The following is a 12,512-nucleotide window of genomic DNA, read 5'->3' on the forward strand; positions in this document are numbered from 1 at the left end:
AGCTAGTCTATTTAGTGCTCAGTTTCAAAATGCATAGAATGTTTGCGCTGCAAACAATGATACACAAAATAATAATAGCAATAATAATAAATAAATAAATAAATAAATAAATAATATCGAGACCTTATCACGGATCTTTCTATGCCTTTTTTTTTCTTTTTTTTTCTATTTTTCTTTTTTTCCCTTTTTTTTTTTTTCTTTAGGTCATGCGTAATTCCAGTCTATCGTTTGTTTTGGTTTTCAACGGAAGGGCATTGTCTTTTCCGAAATTCCTTGTTACTGGAAAGTCTTAACGGTCGTTCGCTAAGAACCAGAGCCAGCAATGGCTTCTTCACATTTTTTTTCTGCGTTTTTACCTAACCAGCTCGGTTGGTTCTAATTTTATTATTTTTTTTTTAAATTGTTATTATTACTGTTATTTCTGTTTGGTTGTTTTCAATCCGCAGACGTATAATGCACCGTGATTATTATTAGCAGTACCAGCGTCGTTTCTATGGAATTACCTAATCGCTTCCAATCCGGGAGACTTTCATAGTGCAAATTGAACCCCTCCACACCACCCCTTACCCCCCAAACCCCCCCAAGCCATCCTCTACCTAACGTTTATTATATACAATAAACGACTTCTAAGCCCAAATGTTGTTGGGGTTTTTTGCCTGTTTGTTCCCAACATGCAGACCTCTCGGAAACAAATGCAATTTCAAACCCTGCACAGGTGACTTCCTTTCCCTACCGGGCTCAATACCCTCCGGCTTTCGTAGGAAACCAAGGCAGGACCTTTTTCCCGCTGCTAACCCAAAATCCAGCAAATTTGGTAGGGATGCCAGGGGGCAGGGGGTGGGAAGCAGAGCGGGAGGAGGGGAGAGGACAAAACATCGCTAACGGCTGGCCTTAAGGAGACTGAAGATATACTTTCGGAGAGCATCCCTGCTCAGGCAGGTTTGGCATCTGCCCCCAGACGCATCTCTGCAGAGACAGGGACCTGTCTGTGGACACAGATGGAAACGCAAACCACGCCTGCGAGGGAACGCAAACATAGGGGCCGTGGATTAACTTTTGTTTGTTTGTTTTCCTTGAGCTAGTTAGGATTAATGAAGCAACAGCGGAGAGAGGAAAAGGTCCGCTCTCGAGCCTCGGCGGGATTCGGCTGCCTTCCCGGGCTGTCGCCCTGCCCCGGCACAGACAAGACCCATCGCCAAAGCCTCGCGAAAAACCGCATTCGAGGGGAAAATAAATAAATAAATAATTAAAAATAAAATTCTGAAACCCAAAAAAACAAACAAGAAACAAAACCAAGCCAAACCAAACAAACAAAAATTCAAAACAAACAAAAAAAACCCCCTAAACCCCAACACCAAGCCAACCAGAGAAAGACACCCCTCCACTCCAAACTGCCGCCGTCCTCATTCATTAGCAAGCCAGGGAAAAAAAAAGAAAGATAAGCCAGAAAGTAATGAAAAGAGACCCAAACCAAACGTAGCATCGTCACCGACAGTTTCGCCTTCCGGGTGTGTCGGTCGGTTTTGTTTTCCTTCGGAAAGTTGTGAGTTAGGTTTCTCGGTTTGTGGTTGTTGCTGTCACGGTATTTATTGGTGTGTGTCTGTGTGTGTTTACGCTTTGAGTTGCTCCTTCTCCCGCTTTCTGTCGAGGGGGAAAAGGAAGGGGGAGCAAAGTGGGGATGGGGCCGCAGAAGTGACCCCCACGGGGTTCTAGAGCGTTTTTACCTCCTCTCTCCTTCTTCTCGTTGGTGTCCCGGTGTCTTTTTGTTTTAATAATCGATACAGCATAGCCCCCCCACCCCCCCTTTCCCCCAACGCACGTACCCCCTCCCCGCTTATCGAGTAGTTCGCTTTTAATTTCTACATCGTCCCTTCGTCCCCCGGAGCTTCCCACGGCGTCTCGGACGACAGCGGTGGTGGGTCGGTGCCCCCCGCGGCCCCGGCCCGGCCTCCCCCGGTGCCCCCGGTGCTAGGGCCACCCCTCCCGCCCGCCCCTAGTAGGTGGCGGAAAATTTCATCCGTTTCTGCTTCTGTCTCTGGTTGCAAAACCAAACCCGCACCACGTTCTTTTTGAGGTCCAATTTCTCGGCGATGGCGGCGATCTTCTCGGAGGAGGGCCGGGGCTGGACGGCGAAGTAAGCCTCCAGGGAGCGCTTCTCCGGGGCGGCGATAGAAGTCCGCTTGCGCTTCTTCTCGCCCCCGTTGAAGAGCTCAGGCTTGTTCATTTTTTCCCGCTGAGCGCCCTCGGCCTCCTCCAGCCAAGCCTGCAGGATGGGTTTGAGGGCTATCATGTTGTTGTGGGAGAGGGTGAGGGACTCGAAGCGGCAGATAGTGCTCTGGCTGAGGGACCCCACCCCCGGGATCTTCAGGTTGGCCAACGCCGAGCCCACGTCGGCCTGGGTCACCCCCAGCTTAATGCGGCGCTGCTTGAAGCGCTCAGCGAAGGCCTCCAGCTCCCGCGGGTCCGTGTCCGAGTCGCAGATGGAGGCCAAGCCGGCCGCCCCTACCACCGCCGCCGCCGAGGCCACCTGTCCCGCGGCCCCATGGTGAGCGGCCACCAGCCCCGGGTGCGGCAGCCCCGACGGCATGTTCATGGCGGCCGGATGCGAGAGATGGCCCAGGCCGTGCATGTGCGAGTGCGGGTGGGCCGAGGTGGAGATGAGGCCGCCGCCGCCGCCGCCTCCCCCGCCGCCGCCGCCCCCGCCGCCGCCGGCCCCGCCGCCTCCGCCGCCCGCCCCATCGTGGCCTCCGCCGCCGCCGCCTCCGCCGCCTCCGCCGGGCATGAGCGCCAGGGAGGGGGAGGTGATGTGGTCGAGGAGGTCGCCGGGCTCCAGCGCCTGGTGGTGATGGTGGTGGTGATGGTGGTGGTGCGCCAGGGGCACGGTGGAGGTGGAGGTGCAGGGCACGCTGTTCATGGTGTGGTAAGTGGCGTCCGGCTTGAACGGGTGGCTCTTGCCCTGCGAGACGGCGATGTCGACGGCGGCAAGAGCCTCGGCCCGCGCCAGCAGGGTCTCATCGAGGCTGGCGAAGATATTGCTCTGCAGCTGCAAGGGACACAAAACAGAGCAGGGGTGCGGGGAGAGGAGGGCAGGAGGGCGCCATGGAGGGGAGCAGAGAGGGAGCAAAGCGAAGAGAGGGGAAGCGCGGGGTTGAGAGGGGATGGGGAGTGCGGTGAGGAAGCAGGGAGAAAAGTGGAGGGAGGGGAGCCCGGGAGGGGAGAGAAAAGTGGGCAAAGTTGGGGTGACAGTGAGATGGGAGCCAGTAGCAGCATGTGCGTGTAAAAAGGTACGGGGGGGAGGGAGAGCCAAGTGAATGGCGGCAGCGGGGTGTAGCAAGAGACAGCACAGGGAAATGAGGGGAAATAGGGGATGGGGTAGAATAACAGGAGGGAAAGCGAGGAGGGGGAGCAAAAGAGGAAAAGGAGAAGCGAAGAGTAGAAAGAGCAGCCAGCCGGGAGCAGGGGGGTGGAATTAAAAAAAAAAGAGAGGAAGAGGGCATGAAGGGAACAAATAAATAATAATAATAATAATAAATAATAATAATAAAAAGGAACGAAAGAAGAAGAGAAAGGAGAAGAAGAAATGGATTTGTAACTCTCAGCTGGGGAATTGTGTCAAACACGAGAACACATAAAGAGCATTTCTTTTCAGAGGCCGAGTCATAAAAATTAATACAGAAAGTGGATGAAGTCGAAGACTCGTGTGAACGCCGCTTTCAAAAAAGATCACAGGCGCTCAGATGATTGCAGAGGAAGACATGAAAAAAACATTAAGCGCCGCTTGTCAAAATGTGCCTCGCAGCGGTTTTTTTATTAATGCACATACACATACATGCACTATACAGAAAAGAGAGAGAGAGAAAGGAAGAGTGTGTGTCTGTGTGTAAGAGAGAGAGAGAGAGAAAGAAAGAAAGAAGAGCGCTGCAGCTGCCTGTCCCTTACCGGTGGAGTTGGTAGACATGCTCTTCTTATTGCTTCCGAGCTGGAGTGTAGAGAGGGGTATTTGTGCTCAGGTAGGGTGGGATGCATGGCAAAATGTGGCTGTTTGCTGTTCATGGACATCATCTTGAAGGCTTGGCATGTAAATCCACAAACACTCCTAAAGTCGGGGGAAAAGTGCTCTCCGGGCGCTTTCCTCCCACCGGGGGAGGCTGAGGAGGGCGGCGGGTGGCGGTGGCGGAGCCGGTGGTTGCGGTGCCGCAGCGGACCCTGCCCCCGCCGCCGCTGCGGTGGCCGGGGCTGGGGCTGGTGGGTTAGCGGGCGGCGAGGCTCCCTCCGGCCCCCGCCGTCTCACTCCGCTGCCTGCCGCTGCCCGGCGCCGGGCGCGCTGCGCTGCGCTCTGCCCGCACCTGAGCCCCGCATCCCGTGGCTACCGCCGGGCGGGCTCTCGCGAGAGCGCGGCAGCTCCGGCTTTGACAGGCATCAGCTGTCTCCCCCCCTTCCTCCTCCTCCTCCTCCTCCTTTTCCTCCTCCTCCTTTTCCTCCCGCCACCGCCCCCGGTCCCTGCCTCCCCGCGCCTTGTTGCATCTCCCGCAGCCCTCGCCCGTCTCGCCGGGGCGGCGGCGGCGGGACCGCTCTTATAGCGAGCGGCGCCGAGCACCGGGGGCTGCGGCACCTGTGGCTGCCACACGTGCGCGCTGCGCGGCCGCCAGCGCGGCCCGGGGCGCCCCGTCGGGGCGGAGATGGGTGACAGGGCGCGGAGCGGAGGTGGCGGGCGGGGCTGTCCGGAGAGCTGGCCGGCGTCCCTTCCAGGCCCTCGGAGCGGCGGGAGGAACCGGGTCAGCTCCCGGCACCGAAGTGCAAAGGTGCGTTGCCCCCGCCGCGCCGAGGGAAGAGGCGAGTCCCCGCTGAGGCCCCTCACCGCAAAACGGGGCGTACTCCAGCCGCACCCCGCCACTTTCCAGAATTATACGTCGGCTCCTCCGGAGAACCACAGTGGCAGACGTTTGTTTGAAGCACTCAAAGGCTATTGGATTCCATATTATTCCATTCCTCCCCCACCCCGTGTACTTTTGTTGCAAATAGGATTGTCAGGCACCGCCGGTCGCTGCCGCCTCGCCCACCAGGAGCGTGTGCTCTGCACGGGAAGCGCCGCTGGGGTGAAACCCTGCATTTCCTCCAGGCTTCCCAGCCAGCTCTCACTTCTGCTCCGCGGGAAAACCCAAGTTTCACTGGCGTGGTCTGAAGCAGAAAACAAGCACAAACAGAACGTTTTCCTCTCTTCTTTTCTTTTCTTTTCTTTTCTTTTCTTTTCTTTTCTTTTCTTTTCTTTTCTTTTCTTTTCTTTTCTTTTCTTTTCTTTTCTTTTCTTTTCTTTTCTTTTCTTTTCTTTTCCTCTCCTTTCTCTCTTTCTCTCTTTCTCTTTCTCTCACTCTCTCACTCTTTCACTCTCTCTCTTACTCTCTTACTCTGTTACTCTATTACTCTATTACTCCCTTACTCTTCTATCTCTTCTGTGATTTAAACAGTCTTGCATTTGAATGAAACGGTTTGGGAGTGACACTAGGGTTAATAACACACGATTGATTTTGTAAGGGGTTCGGGGTTGCTGTCCCGTTTTAGAGCATGTGTTTTGGGATTTGTTGTTTGGGTTTTTCAATTATTTCCCCCCCCCTTAGATATTTATGAAGTTGGAGGTCGAACTATTGAAAGAGTGAATCTGCTAAGGTGTCTGTGGGATTAGTGTGATACCCTGGGGATTGTCCTCCCGATGGATCCTGTCCCCCGGGGCACGCTGGAGCCGCCCCTCGGTCACCGATCAGATGCTACCGGGTTTATTTCGGTAGAGCTGCCGGCAGGCAGCGGGAAAATGCAGCGGGTGGTTTGGATCAGGGATTTGGCAGCCTCGGAGTGCATCGGAATTGCTCTGTTTCTCATGAACGCCTCTTATTTATGCGCATAAACACAGCTGAAAGGGCAGGCAGCCAGACGCACACACAAATAGCGCACACCACAACCCCAGGTAAAGTCCACATTTGTCTTTAAAAGCCCTTCCCCAGCTCCTTATCCAGTCCGGGAGGAGGGATTGCCAATGACTCGTGCGAAAGGGAGCCAGGTCTCCATCCATTACCGCGTCCCCTGGGGTGGCGGAAAGCAACTTCATCTCTGATGGGGGTGAACAACTTGAAATTGAAAGGCACTGGTCCGAACTGGGGCTGGGCTCTCCTGATATATCGAAATCATTGCATCAGAATAGCTAAATCATACTTAATGTGGGTTTCTTTCCTTTTTTCTTTTTTTCTTTTTTCTTTTTTTTTTTTTTTTAAGCCACATTACTTTTTCTGAGCTACCATGCCTTGTCAAAATAAGGCTTCCTGGGGAAGGCATGGAGAGGCACAGGAAAGTGGGAGATACCACCACTTTTCGCCAAGTTGCTGTGAAGCTCCCAGGTGCAGGAGAAAGGCCCGAGCAGTCTGGCTTTCCCTACCAGCGGTGAAAATCCAGCCAGCTGCAAGCACGGCGGGGTTCCCTGGCTGATCCCTTCGGGGAAGGGAGGTAGAAAGCTGGGCTCACCTCCTCGCCTGGAGGAGGAAAGTGTGGGATGGCAGCTCGGGAAGCTCCGCCTGGGATGCATGGGTGTTTGTCCATGTACCTCTGCGCGGACTTGCCAGGACGCTGTCAGGCCAAGTTCATCAGGTTTCCCCTGAGGAAATTTCTTGCTCTCAGCAGGGAAAACTGTGCAAGCGGCGACAAAGGGCACGGGGGAAGCGCGTGTATGTGGAATTCTAGGCTAGTGGATGACCACAACCCACCGGGCTTGCTTGCTTCTGCGGCCGGGGACTCTAACCTCTGGGCTGGGGCACCTCTACACGGGCGCAGGCAGCGCGGGCCCTGCCCTGCCGGCAGCACGGGCAGAGGGGCAGTCCTGGCCCCGCCGCACCAGCAGGAGTGGTGAGAGATGGCTCGAGCAGGCACTGATGGTCAAGACCTTCTCCTTGGCCGGAGGAACATCAGACCCCTCCAGTACTTGTAAAACGATCCCTGTTATTCACACACCTCCGTCCTGAGCGCCAGCCGTAGGCTGAGGAGGCTAGGATCTCCAGATGTTCTAAAAGTTTTCTGTCCCACCTCCTCGGTGTCTTCTGGAGGCATAGATGGCGTTGGGCACATTGTCATGGGATGTGCATCCTGGTGGATTATCCTCGGTTTGGCAAATAAAGGGTAAAGTAGTCCCTCCCGGCAGGAGAGACAACCCTTATTAGGTGCTCCTCGCTCCTTCATTAAAATGTCCCGAGGGCTGGGGGTGACTGTTTGCGGCGGGGGGTGGTGCAACAGCCGCTGGACCCCAGGGAGGTTTCGGGCTGCTGGTCTATCCTGCTGCCCTGGAGGCAGAAGCTGCGGGCGGGAGCCGCAGCCAACTTTTCACTCTGCCTCATCTTTCGGAGATGAGGAGAAGGTAGAGGCCACGGGTAAGGGAGGATTTTTTTTTAAATTTATTTTTTTAAGGCACCGTTTGATCTGTCCCTTGCCAAGTCCGAGAGAAAAAACTTTCCTTCGCAGTCCTTGGAACACTTTTCTTTTTTGGAAGAGGAGAAGCGTTAACATTTTAAAGCAATGCTTAAAACCACAGCTCTTCCTGGCGCTGCCGCTACCATAACGCCCGCCGGGCTCGGCGCAGTGGCCTCCTCTGCTTCCCCCGCCCCACCGAACACGGGAGCTGCTGCCCGGAGGGGTCCCCAGGGCTCGGCGGGGACCAGCCGCCCCCTTGTCACCAGCCCCCGGCAGCCCCTCCCCACCCTGCCACACGCAGCCGGCTCCTGGGGAAGGCGGCTTGAGCCCGGCTTAGCGTCGCAAGGGCCTGGTAATAGATTTTATCTTAATGTTCGTTACTATTTCTATTCCTCGTGGGTACGTCCAGCCTCATGAATACTGATGGCAATAAACAAGCCGGCTTTGAGGGGCGAGTTCACTAGAGATACGACCATGCTGTAGCCCTACTTTTATGGCCCAAGATGTTCAATAAAACCAGGGAGGCATATATGTATATATAACGCATTTGCTTGTCTCCCGTCGTTTTCTCCAGCTTCAAATGTAAGAAACGGGCAGATTTCCTTAATTGACTTAACTGCCTATCTCGAGAAAGTAATAAAGTAACCCCTTATTCCCACAGTGAAAGGGTTTATAAATTAATTACCCTAACCCATTGTGTTTGATTTCTCTTTTTAGGATTCCCCAAAGATGAATATACTAAAGCTTGGGATATTAAGTATTAACGTCTGATCATAGTTTGCTATATATACGGACTTAAAAAAAAAGAAGTAAAAAAAAAAAAAAAAGAGTAACGTGGAGCTCACAGAACAGCTCACTCTCGACCTTCTGGGTATTTTCATTTCACCCAACGTTAACTTTACATTTTTCAGTCGCGGTCTTTGTCTTACCCTGGGTGTCAATGAGAGCACTGAGAGAAAACCTACAGTACAAGTGTTATTTGGTGAAGTTCACGGGAAGTCAATATCCCATTTAGTGTAAAAGCTATTTTCCCTTTAGATAGTAAAAATCAACCTTCAGCAGGAAAACAACAACAACAACAACCCCCAAACCTGAACAAACTCAACCAACCCTTTGGGCGAATGCACAAAAAGTATTTCCATGTCCTAATGAGGACTTTCTTTACATCAGCAAAGACCTGCTAATTACTGATGTACAAGCCACAATAATTGCTTTTGCAGCCAAAGTGTAGAATGTTGTCATATTAAAAATTGAAACGCTTGACGGTGATTTAAGTCCCAAGGTGGTTCACAACATCCCCTTTCGGGAAAGTACGGAGACCGAGGGAAACAGGCACAGGTCCGGTGGAAAACACTGCAGGTCCCGTTGTCAGTAAAGTTTCTTTCTTTTAAGTGATGAGGGGGAATTAAAAAGCCCCTCCAGCAAAACACCTCTCAGACCACGCTCGCTTTCCACACCGGCTCCGTGGGCAAATCAGTGGCCGGCTTGTACCCGCGTTCACCATCGCTCTGGCTCCCAGGACGCCACATTGCGGTGGGGTAGCCGGAAAACCCTGCCTTCTTCCCCTCCGAGAGACAACAGAGAGGGGCTGGGAGGGGGAACAGGGGGTCGGTCGGTAGTCAGTCGAGTCTCACCGCTCTGAGGGATGCGCTCGCCTGCCAAAACCGGGAGCGGAGAGCTCGGGTCCCTCCCCCGCCCCCCGCCCCCGCGCGAATCAAACCATCTTCCGAGGGGCTGGGAAGCAGTTGCCTTGTCATGTAACACATTGCCCTGATTTATTATAAAATTTTAACGAAATCATGCATATTTTAACAGCCTTTAATCACTGCATGAAAATTTAATTCATGAACTGTAGCGCGTTTAAATAAATGAAGTGTTAATTCATTAGGATTAATTAATTTGTTAAAGGATTGTGTGCAAGGTTAAGGTGGAAGAAAAACTCTTTGTTAGTTTCGCGTCTTAATCACCAGGTTTTGTTAACAGTGAAGGGGAGAAAAAAAAAACCAAACACCAACCCAACAAACCACAAGCAAACCCGCGACGAGGGGTTGCGTGGGGCGGGAGAGCGCGGGGAAGGGCAGCGCGGGCGGGAGGAGCGAGTCTGCGGCCGGCGGGGGAGGGAAACCCAGGCCTCCCACGGTCGCCCTCTCCTAGCTGGGGTCGGACGGGCCGGCTGTGCAGCCCGGGCCGGTTAATTCACTTAATCCCAGCCGAAGAGGTGAAGGCGGGCTCCCACGAGCCCCGGGTGGGAGGTGATGGTGGCAGGCGCATCCCCTCCGACACCCTTCGGATCAGCACTCCTCGTCGCTCTCCTGCCAGCAACGCATCTCTCCTCGAAATTTGGAGACAGCTCTAAGGCGGCCGGGGACAAAAACCATTACTGAACACAGGTTTCGGTGAGGTGCGGAGCCGCCGCGGAGCGGCCACCGCCCAGCCCCGCGGCCGGTCCCAGCTGCTCCGGCCCCCGCCCTCCGCGCGCGGGCGTGCTGCGAGGGGAGAGAGACCCGGGAAAGTGACATCCCTCACCCGTGCCTTTCTTGGGCACGTTTCCCCGGTTTGAAACCGGCACCCAGTGACCCGGCTGATGAGCATCAGGTGTGATCTGTAGCTGCTCGATGGACTTTAATACTGTCTGTCCGGCTTCTCTGGGAAGCAGCAGACAGCACTCACACAGCCCGTGAGAAAAACAGAGAGGAGGCAATGAGGCAATGCTTTCTACCCAGAAAAACTGAAAATAATCACTAATACTCAACTTAATTTGTTTTTCAGAGCATTCTCATTCTCTCCCGCTATCTCTCACTACACTGACGATAGCCAAAGCGCACACAAGCTTTCCCCTGTACCTGCTCTGCCTTCCTTCCATCCCTCACCTAATGAGGATGGCTTTTCCAGTTAGAACTAAGGGATACTGTGGAAGTAGGGCCATCAAGGCAGGACAGCCAGGCCACTCCTTTAGGCCAGGTCACCCCTTTGGGCCAGGCCTGACAAGCCACAGCAGTACAGGACTGGGGCAAGGGACTAAAGTGGAAGAAAGGCCAGACCTGAATTAGTAGCACCAGAGGGGACTGTTTATCACCTCTGATCATAGGCAATCCTTGAATCCCCACAAGTTACCTTGGAGCTGCTATTCCTGTCATCTGAACTTGGTAGGGAAGACGGGAGAACCCCAAGTCTATTCATGTCCTGTGCCACAAGCAGCAGGAAAAGAGTGCCATCTTCACACTTTGTGAAACACCTACCATCACCACAGGAAAAAAGAGGTGTGCAAAGACTGTTTCTCAAGCCTACAGCTGATGGGAGTCAGAGGCAGGATGTGGATACTGTGCAAGAATTAGGATCAGGCTCAGTTGGCTTAAACTGCCTTTAAATGACATTATTTGATGAAGGAAAGAGTTGTGAAATATAGCAAGGGGAAGGAAGACATAAATTAGCACAACTTGCATTGTGTATATAAGCTATGCATTGCCCCCCTTCACCCTCTTTTAAAGACAGTCTAAACATGAGGAAGCAATAGCAAGCAGAACCAGGCTCTCACAAGGCTTTCAGGGAATCATGGAGAAGCAGGTCATTTGCCAGACTGTGTATAGGTAAAACTGACTACAACAAAAGTGAAAACCTGACCCTGGCCATCCTTGCTCTTAGATGTAACTCAATAGATTTCACTGGCAACGAACTGAGGCCGGCAGCCATCTCACTCTCCTGTGTTACCAAGACTACTGGAGAGTGTTCTCCTCTGTTACAACCTGCAAGTCACCTCGTATTTAGTACAGTAAGTATTATTAGATTAGTAAAAAATTTATGAGCTATTTAATATCATTAGCCATCACAGATCTAATCTCTACAGCACTTGGAAACATCTATTGTTTCAATCAAAATTGCAATAGTTAAGTTTGAGATCACGTGTATTCCATTTCTATGTTACCACATAAACCAGGTAAGTATCATAAAAAATGAACAGCAATGAACTCTTGCATAGGCCCTGTTATTCAGAGAGCAGGGTAAGTGCAGCAGAAGATTAAACTAGCACAGCACTGACAGAATGCACCCTAGAAAACTGAAACCCCATGTCTGGCCAACAAATGTATAGCTGAAGAAACCCCATTCATTACCTATTAACTTTAATTTTTAAATTGATACTGCACAGACCACTTTGTCAAACTTTAACCCAAAAGGAATACAATCTACGCTAACCAAATCAAATGCAGAATTTAGAGTGTGTTCGTTGTTTTAAAGGCACTTTTTAAAAGAAAAAAAACTCCTCCAAAACAACAGCCAAAACAAAACAAAGCCCAGCCAAACAAAACAAGACTTAGATAGAAGTATTCAGATCTGTTTCAGCTTTGCAACTTATGAAACATAAAATGCTCCTACTTACAGCACTGGCTGTAATCACAATCTGCTCACTGCAGCTGCAGCTGAGATCTGAGACTAGGAGAGGGCTGGGAAATCAAGTAATTATTGATAAGTATGGTAACTTTCTTGCCACAATGTAGGACCTTTATGGCCTGGAGCTGGGAAGCTGTAGGTGACGGTCTATGTGCTCCCATGACCGTTGCAAGTGAAACACCAGTACCTGGCCTGAAATGCCTCACTGTCCCTACTACAGAATAAGATATGAAGTTTATGACTTTGATCTTCAGCATTTCTTTTTAACCTTAGGCTTGGCTCTTCTATCCATTCAAGTTGCATGACATGTAAAATAAAAATATCTGAATTGAAGAGCAAACCTGTAAGCAGTTTTCCTGTCCAGAGGACTAGAAAGTAGCATGAAAAAAACCCCCATTTTCCTTTATTCCAGTTTGACTTCAGGTGTGACGCCTGTTGTATTAATTTTTCCATCACTGAAAATTACTTGTGTAACACTAGTATAAGGAAATATAAAACAAAGCCCATAAATGCACCTCCCACAAAGCCCACAATGAAACAAAACAATGGCCTTAACACTTACTGCATATTTGAGATTGCTTTGCAATACAAATAAGTTTGAAGAAAGTATTAGAGATGTATTTGAAAAGCCCTTGCCTCTTCTCCCAAAGGGTTAAATCCAGGCAGCATTTTTTGACTTT

General features: G+C 51.7%; 1 protein-coding gene across 3 annotated transcripts; it reads right to left on the reverse strand.

Annotated features, from left to right (window-relative positions):
- Window positions 1–1,993: 1,993 nt before the first annotated feature.
- POU4F1 (POU class 4 homeobox 1) lies at window positions 1,994–4,082 on the reverse strand. 3 transcript variants are annotated; one of them, XM_051608411.1, is made up of 3 exons: window positions 3,940–4,082; window positions 2,782–3,043; window positions 1,994–2,688 (listed from the first exon to the last, which is right to left on the reverse strand). In XM_051608411.1, the coding sequence occupies exons 1-3, from the start codon at window positions 4,060–4,062 to the stop codon at window positions 1,994–1,996; spliced, it is 1,080 nt and encodes a 359-aa protein (XP_051464371.1). In that variant the 5' UTR covers window positions 4,063–4,082. The 3 variants fall into 3 exon arrangements, with proteins under 3 accessions (XP_051464371.1, XP_051464370.1, XP_051464369.1); XM_051608410.1 differs by having other exon boundaries at window positions 1,994–2,679; window positions 2,770–3,043; XM_051608409.1 differs by having other exon boundaries at window positions 1,994–3,043.
- Window positions 4,083–12,512: the final 8,430 nt, after the last annotated feature.

Source organism: Apus apus, chromosome 1 (assembly GCF_020740795.1).
Source record: "Apus apus isolate bApuApu2 chromosome 1, bApuApu2.pri.cur, whole genome shotgun sequence".
Lineage (NCBI taxonomy): Eukaryota > Metazoa > Chordata > Aves > Apodiformes > Apodidae > Apus > Apus apus.